Source organism: Rattus norvegicus, chromosome 8 (assembly GCF_021556685.1).
Source record: "Rattus norvegicus strain SHRSP/BbbUtx chromosome 8, alternate assembly SHRSP_T2T, whole genome shotgun sequence".
NCBI classification, from domain to species: Eukaryota; Metazoa; Chordata; class Mammalia; order Rodentia; family Muridae; genus Rattus; species Rattus norvegicus.
The window spans coordinates 40,111,988-40,130,978 of record NC_141541.1 but is presented as its reverse complement, the minus strand read 5'-3'; the positions used below and the strand labels follow the sequence as shown (position 1 = coordinate 40,130,978).

At 43.7% G+C, this 18,991-nt stretch overlaps 1 protein-coding gene across 4 annotated transcripts in view; it reads right to left on the bottom strand.

Annotated features, from left to right (window-relative positions):
- Cdon (cell adhesion associated, oncogene regulated) overlaps positions 1-18,991 on the bottom strand; it is an 86,498-nt gene that overhangs the window by 18,241 nt on the left and 49,266 nt on the right. For all 4 annotated transcript variants that reach the window (NM_017358.3, XM_087563481.1, XM_087563479.1 and 1 more), the window contains 7 exon segments: positions 1,175-1,455; positions 3,358-3,579; positions 6,725-6,847; positions 11,408-11,513; positions 11,970-12,151; positions 12,869-13,072; positions 16,957-17,088. In NM_017358.3, coding sequence (NP_059054.2) covers positions 1,175-1,455; positions 3,358-3,579; positions 6,725-6,847; positions 11,408-11,513; positions 11,970-12,151; positions 12,869-13,072; positions 16,957-17,088 — 1,250 coding nt within the window.

The following is an 18,991-nucleotide window of genomic DNA, read 5'->3' as shown; positions in this document are numbered from 1 at the left end:
CTTTGCAATCAGAATAACAGTAAAAACTAAAACAAAGATTAACTTGATCGACTGAACAAATTATTTGATTAAAAGGTAAAATGGATGCCCAGCCAGAGAATATAATAAATCAATCTTCCTTGGGTAGTATATTTAAATTATAATATTAGCAGTATTATTTAAATTATGCCAGTCATTCTAGCCCCATCACAAACAAACAAAACCGTGATATTTGTCTCATAAAGAAGTTTCAAGGGCTTGTAGCAGAGCTCCTGTGGCTATTAGCATTAGAATGCTAATATTCTGAAATATGAAAAGCTTCTGAGTTACAGGGTTTAAAAACAATAGTGGAGGATGGGGATTTAGCTCAGTGGTAGAGCGTTTGCCTAGCAAGCGCAAGGCCCTGGGTTCAGTGCTCAGCTCCGAAAAAAAAACAAAAACAAAAACAAAAACAATAGTGGATAAAACAAACAGACTCATGATGGACCGTCGGGAGTCATAAGCTGGCAGCCTGTGGAGAACTTTTGCACGGTCTTCATAATCTGGGGTTTGACTCAGTGGTTGAACACTCCCCTACTATGGAAAAAGCCCCAGGTCCCATCTCCAGCACAGAAGAAAAGAGAATCAGTACTGTCCTGGCATCTGGTGATTTCCCCCTGTATTTACAAGGGTTTTTGAAAGATCAAGCAGCTTAGCAGCACCAGGGCCTGTACTGTGCACAACAGCAGGTGCCAAACTAGAACAGCCTCTTCAGTGGGGGGCAGCAGCTACCACCTCCTTCCCCAGGGACACCCTGACGTGCTGCAGTCCATCCCTCCATTTACCAGACGGAACGAGAGCACTGAGTTCTCAGACTCTGCTCCAGGTAAATCAAATGTGAACGAACCATCTGGGCTGGTCTCTGCTCAGCCAGATTTCCGTTTTGTCTCAAGAATAACTCTCAGTGAGTCCTGACCCTCATTCCACTTTGTGCTATATAATTTAAAGCTAGAAAAAGCTGACAAACACAGCTATTACTGATGACAGAAAAACCAATGAGAGTTACTCTGGATCTGGAGCTGCTAGAGACACACAGTGTGCCCACATGCAGGACGTAGGGGTGTCTGTGGTAAAGGAAGTCAGGCATGCTCACTAGTCCTTGTACCCTCCCACACTGGGACCCAGACAAGCAAACATTTATAAGGAGATCTCTTACGTTCACTAGATGGTGAGGATGTTCGAACTCCACACACGTCCTGGTTAGGGAGCTGGTGTGTGCAGAATAAAGCCCCCCATTTATGGTTCCATTCAGGATCCCATTGACTCCGTTGGGGCCTTTGTGGTGGAGGTGAGAGCAGCCATTGCTGAGACTGCCTTTGCTGAGGAAGCCTCCGTGAACACTCCCATTGATCCGGGCTGTTCCTGAGAGAGTGGTATACTCTACCATCTGCCCATTAATCTCTGACCCCTGGTAGAGATATCCTGGAGGATCATATTCTGTTAAAAAGAACAAACAAATCGAGAAGGGAAAGCAAAGTCAGATACTGAAGGAAAAATCTTTCTGCTGAAAATGTTTATCAGTGAAATCACTAAGAAACTACCAGCAAGACTAAAAACATGGCAAACTGTTCTCGCAGAGCTTTTGGTAACACTGCTGCTGCTTTTTCTTTACAATGAGGAGTAGCTTGGGATGCTGAGTTAACTCAGACTCTGCTAACAGAAGGAAGTTTACCAGGGAGAAATCACTCCCAAGGGACTAGACCGTGCAGGAGCAAATCCCCCAAACAATGCCACAGTTAAGTAAGAGTGCCTAAGACTCCTACATACTTCAAGAGCTCAAAACAACTGTCAGAATACCAACATTTGGGCTGGAGAGATGGCTCAGTGGTTAGGAGCACTGGCTGCTCTTCCTGAGGTCCTGAGTTCAATTCCCAGCTACCCCATAGGGGCTCACAGCCATCTGTAATGGGATCTGATGTCCTCTTCTGTCATGTAGGCATACATGCAAAACAGAACACTCGTATACATAAATAAATCTTAGGAAAACGTTTCTAATGAAACCAGCGTGATGCCTGTCCATTTGCTCCCTCCTCAGAGGGAGCCTCCTCATCTTGCATGCCTAGGGTGTGAGGTACCAAAGGCAGAAAAGGCAGTTCTTAAATTCTGATTTCCAGAGGCACATTTGCCAGATATGATAACCCTAAGAATCCTAGCCTCAAAACTATACCAATCTGCTTCCTGGTTCTTGTTAAGTCCTCTCCAACTTCCTCCTTGTCCTGCTCTCTCCTCCTGTGCTAGCTCATCTGTGCTCCTTCAGAGAAGGCCCTCGCCCATTGACTGGCATTGTTTAGCAATGTCTGACAAGCAGGAGACAACGGGTTTCTTCTGGCGGCATAAATGGCTGAATAAGCGCTCTCATGAGGACTTTTTATTTCGTAAAAATATTATCATCACTGAGGAAAATTACTTCTCATCAGATCAGTCTTGCTCAGATAACTAGAACAAATGCTCTACTATTCAACACACATACAATTTAAAGTAACACAACAGAACCATTTAGAACATGGCCCAAACTTTGCAGCCTGACATCTCCATTCCGGTCACACCACTTTTGGAAGGTGTTGCCTGATCAAAAGGGATGGTTTCATTTTTTATGAGCTTCTAAACTTAAAAGGGGGGGAGGTGCTGGACAGTGTCCCTAGAAATACTTGTCACTATTTGTTTCCCTTTGCTTTTCTTTTATTTCCTTATTCTTGGGCCAAACAGGAGAATCTTTTCCTCACCAAAGTCTGATATCCCTGCTTGATTTGGTCACAGTGTTTCAGATAGCTAAGGACAGGAAAGGAAGGCTGTTGGTACTGAAACAGTAACATCGTCACCCTCACAATCACACCTCTTACTTGATGTATTTGGGAGACAGTATGAAACTTCAGAGTTGTTTGGGTATAACAGTTACAGGGGCAGCTCGTGACACAAGATGACGGTAACTTAGAAAAGTCTTTGCTACTTTCCTTCCCATCAAGTCACTTCTCTTTCCTGTTGACTAGACTGTCAGCAGCCTGAAGACATTCCTACAGTGGATTCCAGAGCTGATGCTCAAGCACTCATCCTCTTTGGTGGTCCGACAAAGCCAGCACCAACACAGCTATTTACTTGGAGACCTGCTTAGCTTTGGCCTCGGTGTTTATTTCTATTGGGCAATTTAATTTGAGGCTCCACATGCTTTGGCTGGCAGCATGAATGGTTCTAAAGTCACCTCCCCTGAGTGGAGAGAGTATCTAACAGCTTTCCATTCCATGGCACAAATATGTGAGAGTGTTAGGAACCAATATTTATTCTGACAATATTTTTTCTACCCATCTTTAGAAAAATACAAGGAAATACTTGTAAATGACTCACTCTGTATGGCACTCTGTTGGCGACTCTTCCACAGACACAGTGCAATGAAGACCAGAAGAATGAGGACCATAACCCCAAGCACACAGCCGACGATGAGGTACAGCATGTCGCTGCTCCTGGCAGGGCTGGTTGCAGGCCCCACGTTCCCTCCGTTCCCTGAAGAACTGGGAGGAGTGCTCAACTCTTTCATGGGATACTCCGATGCTCCGGGAACTCGTTTCACTGCATGGAATATTTTTTTTTGAAAAAAAAATATGTTAGCGTGAATACAGAGCTTACGAAATCGACTCTCTGAAGGAGGTCTGGCTAGGAATGCAAGCCAGTCTGTTTAGGCTCTTTACAGAGACGCTCTGACCACCAGTGAGTCAGAGAGAAGGATCCAAATGGGAAATTCGGATCTGCCAGAGTTTTGGTCCACACATTTTTGAGAAATTCTAGGAGCCAAGAAACATACAAATTGGTTTGACCTAAACAGCTGTATGATGACCTGCTGAACTGTACCCGCGGAAACTTCCAGGGTTGAAATAAAATACCTTAACTTATGGATGGAAACCCCCAAAACAACCAAAAACCAAAAACTCTTATTCTACATGATATATTTTTCTCTCAATAAGACTGGGAATTAGTGTCTTATTTCCACCATGTAAAGAAGTTGTAAAACACATATTAAACAATTAGCTCTGAACTACTATGGCATCTAAATATATTCCAAAACACCTGCATGCGTCCTGTAAGCATCTCCAATGAAACGTACTAGAGTCCACGGTCTTCTTAGCTACTTCCTGGGTATTCTGGGAAACTGTGATCCCAAATGCTATTTCACAAGTGTGATACACATCCCATTCTCCTGTCTGCAAGTCATACATGTTCTTACTGCTCTAAATGTCAGAGTAAAGTCCCATTCTGTCACGAGCAGACTATAGTGGCTGACAGCCCATTCTCGGGAGGCAGGATCCCTGGATATAAAATGAGCTCTACTACTCCGTCACTTTCACCCCCATGAACCACACAGCAGGGATCCAGCTTAAGGCTGTAACAGAGTCCTATGCTTGTTTGGCTGTGTCCAAACCCAGGTAGGAGCGTAACCATCATGGTAACGGCATTGGGAAGTGGAGCTGGAGATTAGGTCAGAAGGTCTTTATCCCCACTGACAGGGCAACGTCATTACTGTCAGGGTGGGCTGCTCATATGGAAACAGGTTTGAGTTTGGAGCCTTTTGGTTTGGTCTCATTCCTCTGCTCTTCCACCATCCAGCACTTGGAGGCCCTTGCCAGACTGTCAGCACTGTGCTTCCCAGCCCCCAGTCAATACATCTCTCCTGGCTGTAAACTGCGGCTGATAATGAGGCACGCTGTTCTGAACGTGGCTGTAAGACTAGGAAACACATTACAACACTGTTTTAGTCCCTTCCTCTGTGTAGTGCTGGCGATGGCATGCACCATTTTCTACATGCTAAGCAGGTGCCTTCTCTCAGAGCCGCAACCCTATACCAGAATTGTTTCCTATTGTGCCTGGCAAGAATTACATATATAATTTTGTGTGTGTATCTATGCACATGTGTGCTCAGATGCCCTTAAAAGCCAGGAGACAGTGTTGGATCCTCTGGAGCTGGAGTTACAGCACCCGTGAGTCACCCTACATAGGTGCTGGGAGCCAATTGCTGTGCTCTGCAAGAACAGCCAGCTCTCCGGCCCTGACAGGCTAACCGCATGAAATCTAAGACCAGGACCAGGTGAACAGATGTTTAATGTGGATTTAATGGACACTTTTTTTCAGCAGAAAGACTCATGGTTGAAACTTTATGAGAGTGAAGTAAGCCTGGCTTCGCAACTCGGTCTCCAGTATTCCTTTCCTTACTTTCAAATAAAAACAATTGTAGCTGACACTGATGGCTACCCTGAATACTCAACAACTTCCTTCTTCCATGTTACCTCAGTCTTCTTTAAAAGATCCCCCTTAAGGATTGGAGATAGAGTATATCGCAAAGCCCTGGGTTTGAGCGCCAGCACCATAAACTGAGTATGATGTTACATGCCTATAATCTCAGCATTTAGGTAAGAGGATCAGAAGTTCAAGGCTTGGTATAAAATGATGAGGAGGACGATATGATGGAGGAGGAGGAAGGAAGGAAGAAGAGGAGGAGAAGGAGAAAAGAAGAAGAACAACAACAACAACTTAGAAACAGGCATTGCCAGATCTCAGCCTGACTCCAAGACTGCATGTAAAACCAGATCTGCTCACTGTAAACAGTGTTGTACCCAGGACCTCGCTGACACCCAGGAGAAGGCAAAGAGGACAGAGAAGACAGAGAGCGTCCTACATGACCCCAGAACTGGCTTCCTACTTCTCACTAAGCATCAGGACAACAGATATCCGCAGCAGGGACTTCAGGGTTACCGACAGTTGAGAGAAGCCTCAAGGTGACATACAGACTTTCAGTTCTGCTTGATAAACATGCAGATTATCTGTTTCTCCTATTCTCATGTGTGTCTTCTCCTTCTAAAGATCCTTGTACAGTCATGCTGTGTGTGCAGGTAGAGGTTAGGGTGACAATTTAGAATCTGTGACTGCTACCTTAAACATAACACAGCACATACTTAAATATGTGGCTAGTACAGCTATCTGCCATTCAAGAAACTGCTTTAAGCAGATTGCTGTGTTGGTAGCTTGGTCCCCAGAGTGGCCATGGTAAGAGGTGGTGAGACTTTAAGAAGGTAGAGAGCCTAGAGGAGAACTGCTAAGGTTTCAGTTGATTCTCATGAGGGAGCTGTTATAAAAAGGACAGGTCTGGCCCCTGACTGGCCTTTTTGCCTTTGATGGGCTTGCCAGCTCATCAGTCCCTCTTTCCTGCACTCCTATGGTGGTGAAGCCACCTGTCACAGGTCTTCACAGAGCTGAACTGACACTAGTTAGCATCACGCCCTTGACGTGGAGAGCTGAGAGCCAGCAGATCCCCCTTGCCTTACAAAGTTCCCAGCCTCGGACTTGAATCATCAGAACTGTAACGCAGGTGTGGTACTTTCCGTTAACCGTCAATAGTTTTATTGATATTTCAATTTTCATAGAAAGCAGTTAGCAAAAAATCTCTACTCTCTTCTTGGAGAATAAGAAAAAAGAAGTGACTTGCATATAGTCACATGGAAAGTAACGGGCTTTTCCCACTAACGTTCACGAAGACATTTTTTAGATAAATGCCCTAGCCAACACCACGGACTTCTATAGGGACAATCTAAATTCATACACCTAAGAACTCATCCAAAGCAGAAATCCCCACAGAGAAGTAAATCAGCAATCCTAAGACGTGATCTAGAGTTTGGAAATCTAGCAACTGGCCAGGGGGGGACACAAGGGCCCAGGCTTCGCCTACCTTTAGTCTCGCAGATCATCACGTTGCTGAACTCGCTCTCTCCTCCTTCATTAAAGCACTGCATCTTAATGTCATAGGAGGTCTCTGGCTGCAGGTGACCAATGGTGTGCCACTGCTTTGAACCTAGAGAGGAGACGAGGGACTGGCTGTAGTCACAGAGCCTGGATGACACCGACGTGCTTATTTGGTATTTTCAGAATGAGATTTGCAGAATCCCTTGCCATTTCATACAGCTTATGAGATTAAAAACATGTATATACACACACTCCACGTAGGCATTTCTCACTGCATCATGATGAGTAACATTTCTACTAAGTAGCATTTAAAGGAGGTGAGGAGATAAACTCAGTTAAAGGGTATCTGTGTGTTGGTAGCAATACTTGTTTTATTCAAAATTAGTGGCATAGAGGATAAACATCTCAATCCTCATTTCAGTCCAGCAAGTCCAGTCACTATGCCGGTCCACTAAAAAACCACGGTACAAATGACAGCAAGCAGTACCCAGCCCTCAGAAGGTGGCCAGCTGCAGAAAAGGCTTTCACAGACCTCCCTTCCATTACCGCTGACACATCACAGGCTGACAGTCAAACACCTCAATAAAGAGCTGAGCATCCACAGAAGGCAAGCTCGGCAGTGGGAACCACCCCTCAGCCTCCGCTCCTGAGGCCACGTTTCTTCCGAGTCAGGGTCTTAGACCCATACGAGTGTCTCCACTGTTAGGATTCTGTTATCTGTGGCACACAGCCAAAGTTTCATTTAGAAACACTCCCAAACCGAGCACTCGAGTGTAAATCACCCTCCGTTTTCACTTTCATGGATCTGTGACAAAGTTTCATAAACAGGGACACTTTCGCCAGATTTAATTAACTCTTCAAGTACTCTTAATCCCTTTTAGAAAATGACTCTTCAGACTGTCTCCAATGTTTCCTAGAAATCCAAGCATACCACCAACCGGTTTAAGAATTAATTAAAGGGAAAGAAAAAACAAAAAACCACACCACATGCATAACTCAAATCTGCCTGGCTGACAGGACCAGAATCACAGGCTCCTTTCTAATTCAACGCAGACAAAAACATTTCAGCCCCTTTCCAAGTCACTAGCACAAAAACCCCTCGTTCACACAGAGTTGCATCTCACAGGGGAGAAAATCAGATTGTCTAAGATCGAGTGTCTCAGATCGAGTGTCTTTGAGGGGCTATAGGAGTGGGTTCTAGACTCTGTATATATTCTTATACATACATATTTGTATGTGTATATTATATACATATAATATATATTATATAACACACACACACACACACACACACACACACACACACACACATATGCTTGTAAAGAGACTTCCTCTGGCCCAATGTCCCAACTTGCTTTTGATTTTGTTTTGGTCAGCTGCTTGATTTTTCTTTCATTTAAGAACTGGTTGAAGCTAGAATGAGCCTATTTCTAAAATACTAAAACATCCCATAAGACTACTTCTTACTCTACCTTGTGGGCTTTCCTGCTTCTACACCCCACCTACAAACATCTCCATTAGACCCAAAGGACTAGTTAAGACTTCAGAGAACCAGTAACAGTGGAGGTTAAGCTTCTGAATGGTTTTTAGGAGAAATGGTTACAATATACACCTTCTTAGATTTATATTTCCTTGCTCTGTCCAATGTTTCCAACAGCAAAAACTATAGGTTGGCAAAGAGGAGGAATTTTTATATTTAATACGTAAGGCAGCTATGTTGGGTCTACAGCCAGTCAGTGGGGTACACCCTCTGCTAGGCTTCACAATTAGAACCCCAGAGCTTTAGACACCGATTTATCTGGAACTCCATTTAACAAGATAAAAATACTCCACAGAAAAACACTGTCAGGCTGAGAACATTTGTAGTTATCTAAGTGTGGCAAAGAAGATGAGAGAGTGTAAGAAACCTAAGTGTTCTTATTGTAGTCTTTATAACTGACTCATTAGAGGGAGGGGGGACCTAAATTTTGGATCAATCCACACATAAGTATCCAAACCTTTTAAGAGCGTTTTAGGTACATACGTTAAAGAAGTATTTTGTTCCTGGTTTTGGAAGAATAAACCCATAGCCTTCAACTGCCACAGAAAGAATTTCAAAATGAAAATAAGCAATAAGCAAATTACACAGCACAGCGGCTCCCACTTAAACATCTAACTGCTCAGTGTGCTACATTTATAAACAAGCCTGCTGAGAGCCAAGAGAGCCGCCCATCCCTGAGCACGCTATCCATGACGTGCTGTTAAATGCTCTTCTAGTCCCAGGCTCTCACTCCCATCACAGAGGTTTATAAAAAGTCCAGATTCCTCTCAAGAGCAGAGTTTAAAAACTGTTAACGCACAGGGATTACTAGAAAGTACAGAAGGAAGGCAAGGACGAGGGAGAGACACAGAGCTGCTCATGTCACCTAACATCTGCTTTGTTTAGAACGATCTTATACTGAATGTTTAACCTATGTCGAAAGTTTCAAAAATAAAAATCTGATACCCCCATTCTTCTAAATCATCTAAACTAAAACAAAGTCTTGGGCAGAACAAAATGCAGAGGTCATAATTATCTTTCTGTTTTTTCTAACAGCCTTTTGATTGACAGAAAGTATGCAAACTGCAGAGCCACATACTCTAAGGACACTGCACTGAATGGTCACAAAGCAGACACCCAAGGCACGGATGTCTACACAACCAAGTCAACACCGCTGCATCCTGCTGTCTCCTGCTGCTCCTTGTGTCTCCTTCTCTCCCCTAAAATGGCTGCCACCTTGACTGCTGAGAGCACAGAAGAAGCTTGCCACTGACAGTTACAGAAAAGGAGAAAGAACCATCCTTTCATTCAAAAAAGACATGTGCAGCCACCCTACTCAGACTGTAAGGTTTTTATTATGTTACAAAAGTAACTCCACTGAATATGTCCTAAAAGAAATCCTACGTCGGCTGGGAAGATCACTCAACAGTGAGGAGAACTAGATCGTGTTTTAGAGGACCTGGTTTGGCTCCATCACACGGTAAGTTTCCATCACGTGGCAGCTTGCAACTAACGATCCACAACTTCAATGCCAGGGGATCTGACGCCCTCTTCTGACTTTGTAGGCACCAGGCATACATGTGATACACATGTGGTTAAAGTACTCATAAATACAAAATAAGATCCCCCCCTAACGCTGTAATATTTGATATGAGACAGCATACTTAAAATTGATTTTTTTAAACAACTACGCATTTAGTGGCAGGAAGTCATATGGCAAATCCTAGGCTGATAAGATTTGCTATACCATGTATTTATGTATGCAGGGATACACACACACACACACACACACACACACACACACACACACACACAGAGAGACACGTATGAGATAGAACTCTGGGCCTGGCACATACCACGCACATGTTCTACCACTGAATGATAAACCCAACCAAGACATTCACTATTTCAAAGGATCAGACCACCTCTGGACTAACAACAGAGCTGGGAAGAAGTTTTCCTCTCGCACCAAGAATCCCATCTAAAATAGTACCAAGAACGGAGCATCAGGTTTATGCTTGCTGGAACCTATTACCCTGTGAGGGAACCTAGAATTTTCTGCAAGAAAATTCTCCTCTATATCATGTCCTTATAACCATCTGTCTCGATTGAAGCAGCTCCCCTCCCACACAGAAGTTTGAACACAGTCTCCTGTTGCTTCTGCCTATTTCTACCCCACCCACAGACACTCCAGTGCACTTTTGCTGGGCTCCATTCACATGTCCATTGACTCATCCAATACCGAATGCCTCACCATTGAAGGGCTGGGAATTCAGCTGAGGGAACAAGGATCCCACGTCTAAAGTAAGTTAATATTTAGTAAGAGAAATATATAATTTCAGATACTCGTAGTCATATATCTAGACTTAGATTAAACGCTATGAAAGAAGCACAGAGGGTTTAATTTGGGCTAGAACTTTGAGGAAGATCTGGTCTGAGCAACAGGCACACAAAGTCCCAAGAGAGAAGCATGAGAAACCCATGGGAGGCATTAGGAAAGGGGAATGGTGGGCACCAAGAACTATCCTGCATCGAGGACTTAAGGCTGGTGTCAACATTGGCACTGCAGAAAGATACAAAAGGCATGGCTGTGGGTAGAGATGTGGGTCAGCAGGTCACAGCAGTTACCAGGCCACAGGCAACATCCGAGATTGTACTGGAAATGCAGTCAAGGAACAGAGTTGACACCCTTCACATCTGGGCTGTTTCTTGTTTCCTTTACACAACGCTCCAACTCCTCGATATCTCTAAAGGTGGATAGTGTGCTTACTATGTGATTGTCCTAGCACAGAGGTCTACAGACTGTTTGAGCAAGACTTTTTTTTTTTAATACAGTAAGAAGTTGCAACTGATGTATACATTCAGGTCACTGGTCATTAAAAAAAACAAATAAAACAAGGTCAAAATCCTTTTCAGAGAACTACTGACAAAGTCTCTTGTCCCATACTTTTATAACTGTCTCTGCAACGAGGTCAGGGCACTGTTGCAGGGGAGGAGAGACTGGGAAATTTGGGTTACATGAGTACAAACTTAGTAGCCCATACCAGCTCCTTTCCAACTCGGTCTCAGCCTAGGAAGATGGGTTCCTGATGTTTAGCCCCTCCCCGTAAAAGCATCCGGACGAGGGTCCCAGCTTACCCAGAGACTCACCTTCCACAACATCCCTCTTGTAATCACTGTCATTGTCACTGTCTGTTGGCCGGTAATAGATATAGAATCCTTGAATGGGAGTGTTATTGTTACTTGATGGAATATACTAGAAAACAGAAGCAAAGGCTCGTCAGAGGCAAAAATAAAAGCAACATCCTGATTTCCTTATCTATAGGGCAATGTTTCTCTATCTTGGTTTGGCAATATATGTACTGGCCATTTTTGAACCCGATTCAGAGATAGTCAAAGGTACATGAGCAATTAGCTTACTACGGAACTAAATATAAATAAAACAGTATGTACTTCATTAGCTTAAAAAAAATAGATGTATACTGGTTCCAAAAGAATAAAGCATAAAGTGTTAATTAAGTTAACATTTGGACGAGAGCAGAACAAACAATGATGCCATTTTTACCCTATGTCTGAGCATAACATGCTGCAGACAAACCTCAGTGCCCTCCCACTTCTCTGCAACTGAACGTTCAACAGCTCCGAGCATCACACTGCAAGAACACTGCACTGCTGACGTGAAATCTCACTAATAAGGTGTTCACTCACGTACCGTCCATTTTAGCATGATCTGAGTATCGCTGACAGCCTCTGTGTATGCGATGTGAGGTCCAGTTATGGGGCGATTGGAAAAGCGATTTGGGAAGCCAGCCACCTGGTAGGGACGGGACGCCGAGCTCCGAAAACTCTCACCGTAATGGTTGATAGCAATGACCCTAAATTTGTATATCGAACCTTGGGGGATGGGGCAAAACCAAAACACACGTAACTTTTAAAAAGAATTGTAACAAGGCTATGATGCATCTAAAGAACAAATTAAAGTCCTAAACCAAGTTTCCATATCACTCAAATGCAACCGATGGGAAGTTTTCAGTTCAGAAAATGTTACTTAGTTCCACCCATATCTAAAACTGCTGCCTTGTCCCAACTAAGTTAGACACAGACATCTACAAAACTTTCGTATATTCAAGATTCCAAAAGCAAAAGTGGCCATGAGCCCAAACAAAAGTTAAGCTTATTTATTTATACTTTTTTTGCTCTCTTACAGATAATATTTTTAATAGACTCAAGAATTGGGATTGGAGAAGCAGTTTAAAATCTAGAAATGGAGAATGGTTAAGGGGTGGGAATGTGGCTCGGCGGTAGAGCCCTTGCTTAGCGTGGACAAGGCCTTGGCTTCAGTTTCCACCACTGAAGTAACGCCAACAAAAATAGTTAAGCAGAATCTGACACCCACAAAGTTAGACACAATGAGGGGTGTAAAACTGTATTTGTGATCAGATTCCAGAGCATATTGAAGGCACAGAGGGAAAAAGGCCAGGAAGAAATATAACAAAATATAAACAGAATGTATGGATGGGTATAGTTGGCCTAACTGACTCTCTTCTTTGTATTTTATTTTCAAAATGTGAAACTGTTATTGTATCAATAACAACAACAAAGTATTATTACCTGGCTCTAAACTCCGGACTTCCACAGAGAGTTTGGAAGGAGGGATGTCTTCAGCAGCCACCAGCCAGTCACTACTTTTCATCCGCTTATATTCCACCTTGAAGGCAGTGATGGGAGAGCCGCCATTTGCACGGGGAATCCAGGTGACATAGACTGAGGTCTCCGATGCCATCGAGATAGTAGGTCGATCTGGTGCCTCTGGGACTGAAAATTGGGACACTCATTTTTCCAGCACCATGATGTCAGAGACAGGAATAACCTAAAAACACTCTGAGGGGTAAACCCCAAATGCGGTGTTAAAGGTCCCTCATCAATGTTTTTTGTCATTGCTATTAATATTACAGCCTGTCTCCCTGTCCTGTCTAAAAGCTAGTGGGAAATAAAATGTACAAGAAAGGAAACACAGGAAACTGGAAGGAAGAAAGGAAAATGATTACATATATAATTAACTTACGAAGAAGGAAAGTTAATGAATGTGATGGTTTCTGCTTTACTATTTTAGATTTATGGCTAAAGCAGTCTACACGTAATTATTTGATTTTGGCTATGACTTATAAACAATGCTAACAAATGTTTTCTCATTTGAAACCTTTTCCAAATTAGAGCCAACAGCCTACTGATTATTACACTGTTACCATTATTATGTCCCTTTAACAGGTGCCTCAAGGTCTCAGGAATTGCTGGTCTGAAACCAAGTCTGTCAGCCCATGCATGGATATAGTGTGTTGAAATCAATACTAACAAGGTAACAAGGGAAGAAGACAGGAACAGTGCCACAGAGAGACCGTGGCACAAACACAGAACATTAATTCAGAGGGCCACGGCTAACAGCTTGCAGGGACAGCTTGCACAATGCTGTCCTACGTGACAGGTTAGAAGGACTAGACCCTGTGACATTGGGAGTAAGGTCACCTGCATTTAAATCAGGGGCCTAACTTCCCTTGCTGAACCAGCAGTCTAGTGGTTGTTACTGACTTCCTTCCTGAATCCTACAAGGATGGCCCACAAAATAGTTGCACACACTCCAGTAAACTGCCATTCTGCCTCCCCATCAGCTTCCTGTGAACCCTGTGGAATCCAGTTCTCAGAAGGCCAGTAGGTTTTTAAATGGACACAGAAGGGCAACCTGGGCCACAATGCCACAGTATTGGTGAAGACACTAAGGAAAGAAGCCTATCTTTATTCTGAGTCCATGTTTCCCAAGCATGGACTTGTTTTATTTCAACATCTCTTTAACCCTCCCTTCTAAGAAAGTTGTAAGAAGGACATCACATTGAACATGGTTCTTGTATGCAGAAAACCAGGGCGTTTTACAAGACAAATGGCTTAAGGGATAAACAGAAGAAGGCATTAGCAGGCAACTGTGGGTGATACTTACTATATTCCTTTCCACTAGAAAGCAATGGAAACAGAATGGGCAGAAAGGTTAATGCAGGTCTTTACAGAAAAATCAAACGACTGTCTCAGGGTGACTGTGCAAGATGCGACCTCACCGAATGCCACAGGTCAGAGAGGAAAAGGTCGCTGAGAAGATGTCTACAGAGGAGAAGACAGACAGTCTCTGCAACAACAGTAGCTACATTTGAAACACTGCGGACTCCGACAGCAGCTCCACCACTGTCACGCTGAAACCTCGGAGCCCGTTTTCTTATCTGGAGGGCAGACATGGTCTCCTCCTCAAGAAGGTGTTATAACCAGAAAGCAAGTAATTTCATACGCATATTTCAGCTTGGAGAACTCCAGACTCATAATATTCACCTACATCCATAATCTTCACTTACAAGCTTTTATCATCCATGCCTCTTGTAAATGCTTCCTTACTGCCTGCACCCAAGCTTCCTCCTCATTCATGCAGATTCTGTTACTCTAACCTCAGCTGTAACCCTCCCCCTTTACTCTGACCTCAGCTGTAACCCCCCTTAACTGACCTCAGCTGTAACCCTCCCCCTTTCTCTAACCTCAGCTGTAACCCTTCCCCCTTAACTCTGACCTCAGTTGTAACCCTCCCCCTTAACTCTGACCTCAGCTGTAACCCTCCCCCTTTCTCTAACCTCAGCTGTAACCCTCCCCCTTTACTCTGATCTCAGCTGTAACCCTCCCCCTTTCTCTAACCTCAGCTGTAACCCTCCCCTTTTACTCTGACCTCAGCTGTAACCCTCCCCCTTTACTCTGACCTCAGCTGTAACCCTTCCCCTTTACTCTAACCTCAGCTGTAACCCTTCCCCCTTAACTCTGACCTCAGCTGTAACCCTTCCCCCTTAACTCTGACCTCAGTTGTAACCCTCCCCCTTTCTCTAACCTCAGCTGTACTTCAACTTCCTTATTCTAACCTTAGCTATACCCACTTCCTTTACTCTAACCTCAGCTGTCCCTTCCCTCTTGTACTCTAACCTCAGCTGTCCTCTCCCTCCTGTAGTCTAACCTCAGCTGTCTTCTCACCTCCTCTTTCGTTCGCTGATGTCATCTTCATGTTTTCTAGATACATCTTTTGTATTTCTTCCTCTTTAAGTCCCTGTATTTCTTCCTCTTTAAGTCCCTTTAGGATCTCGGTTTTTTCTTTTGTTTTGTATTGTATTGTTTTGTTTGTTTTTTGAGGAGGTAACATGAATGCAGTCCCCCACTACCACAAGACTATACAGTCAAGTTTCCAACATTTGGAGAAATCATAGGGGTCAACCCATCCCCAGTGTAATAAAGGAACCTTGCCCTGGGGAAAACCACCTTCATGCTCCTGGGGTATCTCCCTTGCTAGGGCTCTTCATAGCTCTCAGGAAAAGATTACATTTTTTTAAAGTCTTATTTTATGTATTTGTCTGTTTATTTGTTGTGGGTGAGACATATGACACAGCACACATGTGGAGGTGCACTCGCATGAAGGTCAGAGGACAGTGTGTTCTTACAAACTGTCTTTTCTCTTCGTTCACCATGTGGGTCCTTGGGCTATCAGGCAATGAGTGTCCTTACTTGCTGCCTGAGGTTATTCTTTTAAAGAGTTCATAGAAGACATGGGCATCTGCCTGTACCTTATACTATCATCATTGCCACCTGTAATAATTCACAGCAAACAAGATCTAATCTCTACACTGAGTGCACGGCATCATCTGTCCGTCTGCTGTTTGAGGTATCTTCTTCATCTGGAGGCAGTGTTCTCTTCTGAGGCTTAACTCAAGCTGCCAAGCAGCTGTGTGAACCATTACATGCCCTCCTTTGCATCAAGTGGGTGAGTTGGGTATCTCTCCATTGCTTCTGGAATCCCAGGAGTATAAGCAAAGGCAGAATGGACAAGCTGGCTGTCCCAGGTGTGCCTGCATATATTACACACTCTGCTCTATGGGCTTAGTGGGTTCTTCTTTTTAGGAGTCAACTCCCTGGTGTGTGTTTAGATGTCTGGATCACTCACTATACTTCAAATCTTTGAGATCATGGATTATTTCATCCCCGCTGTGCTGGCAGCTAGTGACTTCTACATGTTGGGTTAGGTAAATAGTAAAGCATTCGCCTTTGAGCTGTCGACTTTACTCTCAAAGCGCTGGCATTCACTTAGTATTGTGTTTAAGTAACTGACAAGCAGATCTGAAGAGAGGATCCTCAGGTAAGGAAAGTTCATGGCACTGAAGAGGGCAGCTCATTGTACTAGACTGTTTTGTTTGATATCAATTCATGGTAAACTATAAAAACCTAAGGGGGAAGCATGGAAACTTGTAGATCATAGAAGCAAATGTTTAATGTTCTGTACGTGTCCTGAGTTAGCATAATTACAAAAAGTGATTTGAAGGCAGGGTATGTAGCTTTGTGGTACAGTGCCAGCCTAGCATACACATGGCCCTGGGTTTAATTCCCAACATTACACACACACACACACACACACACACACACACACACACACACACAAACACACACACACACACACACACACACACACACGTGCCTGAACACAATCAACACACATACACCACATATACATAACACATATAAAAAATAGATAGGCAGCATAGAACACAACCTTAATAACAAATGTCCCTATCCTACCTCCCCAAAGTGAAAAAGAACAGTGGCATTTATAAACAAACAAGATGAAGATTCTTTACCTCCACTATGCCTAGAGGAATCCGTAAGCACAACTCCAAAATTGCTGTTGGAAGCCTCCGAAGTTACAGGCCGCTTAGGGATGCCCACAGGTGGAAAGGACGCCTGGGTGTTTTTTGATGATGCCATCTTTTCTGTAAAGTATTTTTTTAAAAGGCAATAAGCTTATATATGCAAAATAAAAACCAAAATGACTGTGAAACATAGCTAGCTATGAAGATACATGTGTCTGTGTCTAAACACAGTACCTCCCTTATACTTAGCTGGTGTCAGGAACTAGGACAAACGCTGTCTTTCTCTGGTACTGTTAAGAGAGCTCTAGCTGTGTCTTCGTGGTACTACTTTAATTGACACATGTGATGGTTGGATTTGATGTAAGCTTGCCACAAGTTAGAATCACCTGAGAATGGCGCACTGTGTGAGAAGCTGAGGACCCACCCTGAGGCCTGGTAGCAGCCCAGATTTACTTAATCAGCTGCCCTGTCTGTGTCTGTCTGTCTATGTCCTTGCCTATAACTGTCTGTGTCTGTCTATTTGTCTATGTCCTTGCCTATATCTGTCTATGTCTATGTCTGTGTCTGTGTCTGTCTATGTCCTTGCCTATATCTGTCTGTGTCTGTGTCTGTCTGTCTATATCCTTGCCTATATCTGTCTGTGTCTGTGTCTGTGTCTGTCTGTCTATATCCTTGCCTATATCTGTCTGTGTCTGTGTCTGTGTCTGTGTCTGTGTCTATGTCTGTCTACGTCCTTATCTTATACCTGTACTGGTTCTCTTCTTCTAGAGAACCCTGACTACTAAAACAACCAGAGCAGGAACCCTGAATGAGGACCTGAGCAGAGGCTCTGGTTAGCCCATTTACTTTTTGTTGCACATATTCATTCCAAAATAATAATCACAATTAAGGAGTTTCTGTTAAAGCTGTTCTGCAGAAAAATAATACACTAATTTTAATGTTTTAACAAGCAAAAATGAAGTTTGTTCCTTGTTGTTTTCTAGTTTTTAAACTGAAACAGCTCTTCAATGGTTCTAGGTCACACTATGAACAACTAGGAACTAGTAGTGAAAACTTGACTGAGGACTCATTTCAAATGGGAAGTACTCATTTCTGCTGAATAGTGCGTAGATGAACGTCATTTCCCAAAGTCACCGAATGCACCCATGTCAGTCTTCAGAGGCCATTTCTTTTCCAGCACTGGCTTCTTCAGGGTTCCCCTCTTCACCCCTGAAGTATTTTCCCTTATCTGGGCCACTCTGACATAGCCTCTTCTACATGGACTCCCTTCCCCAGATGCTCATCAGGAACGCATCTGTCATGGTACTGCTCACATTGTTCTGTTTCTCCTTATCCTACCCTGTTCCATTACCCCTGACTCCATTACCCCTGACTCCAAATGTTCCATCTCCTCTTAGCTCATAAGGCGTCACCAGAAAAGACTTAGCAAGTTCCACAGAGTATTGAGCCACCGAGGTCCCGAGCCCCACCCCCCACACACAGACGTCTTCCCACTTTGCTCCATCACACATCACAGCAGCCCCTTTGGTGTTCCTGGTGTGCACACTTGACTTAGCACATCATTCTTTGTGCCTTTGTGTGCCCTAGTCTGTCTGCCAAGAACGAACCCTCCCTGATGTACAGAGACCTTCCACGTCCCCTTCTTTAAACATCTTGCTGCTGACTGATACCGAACACCTCCCTGGACACCTACTTACAGTAACTCCAACCCAGACACTTCCTAAGTCCACCCCGTAGCGTCTGAGAACTTAAGCGTGTGCTCCTCCCATCTGGACTATGAGCTCCGTGAGGACCCGGCTTCACTGACATTCTACACTGCCTAGTGCATGGCAGGGTTTGATAAAACCCAGAACCAAACTGAATTTTGTCTAGAGTTGTTACTTGAGTGTGCCTTTTACCTTCTCATCAGAGTGTATGCTCCACTGCTGGACCTCAACCTGTCTGATTCCCCTGCCTCAGCCATCTGAATGCTGCTCATTGTGAAGTTGCAAAAATATGTATGGGATATTACACTGGTATCAAT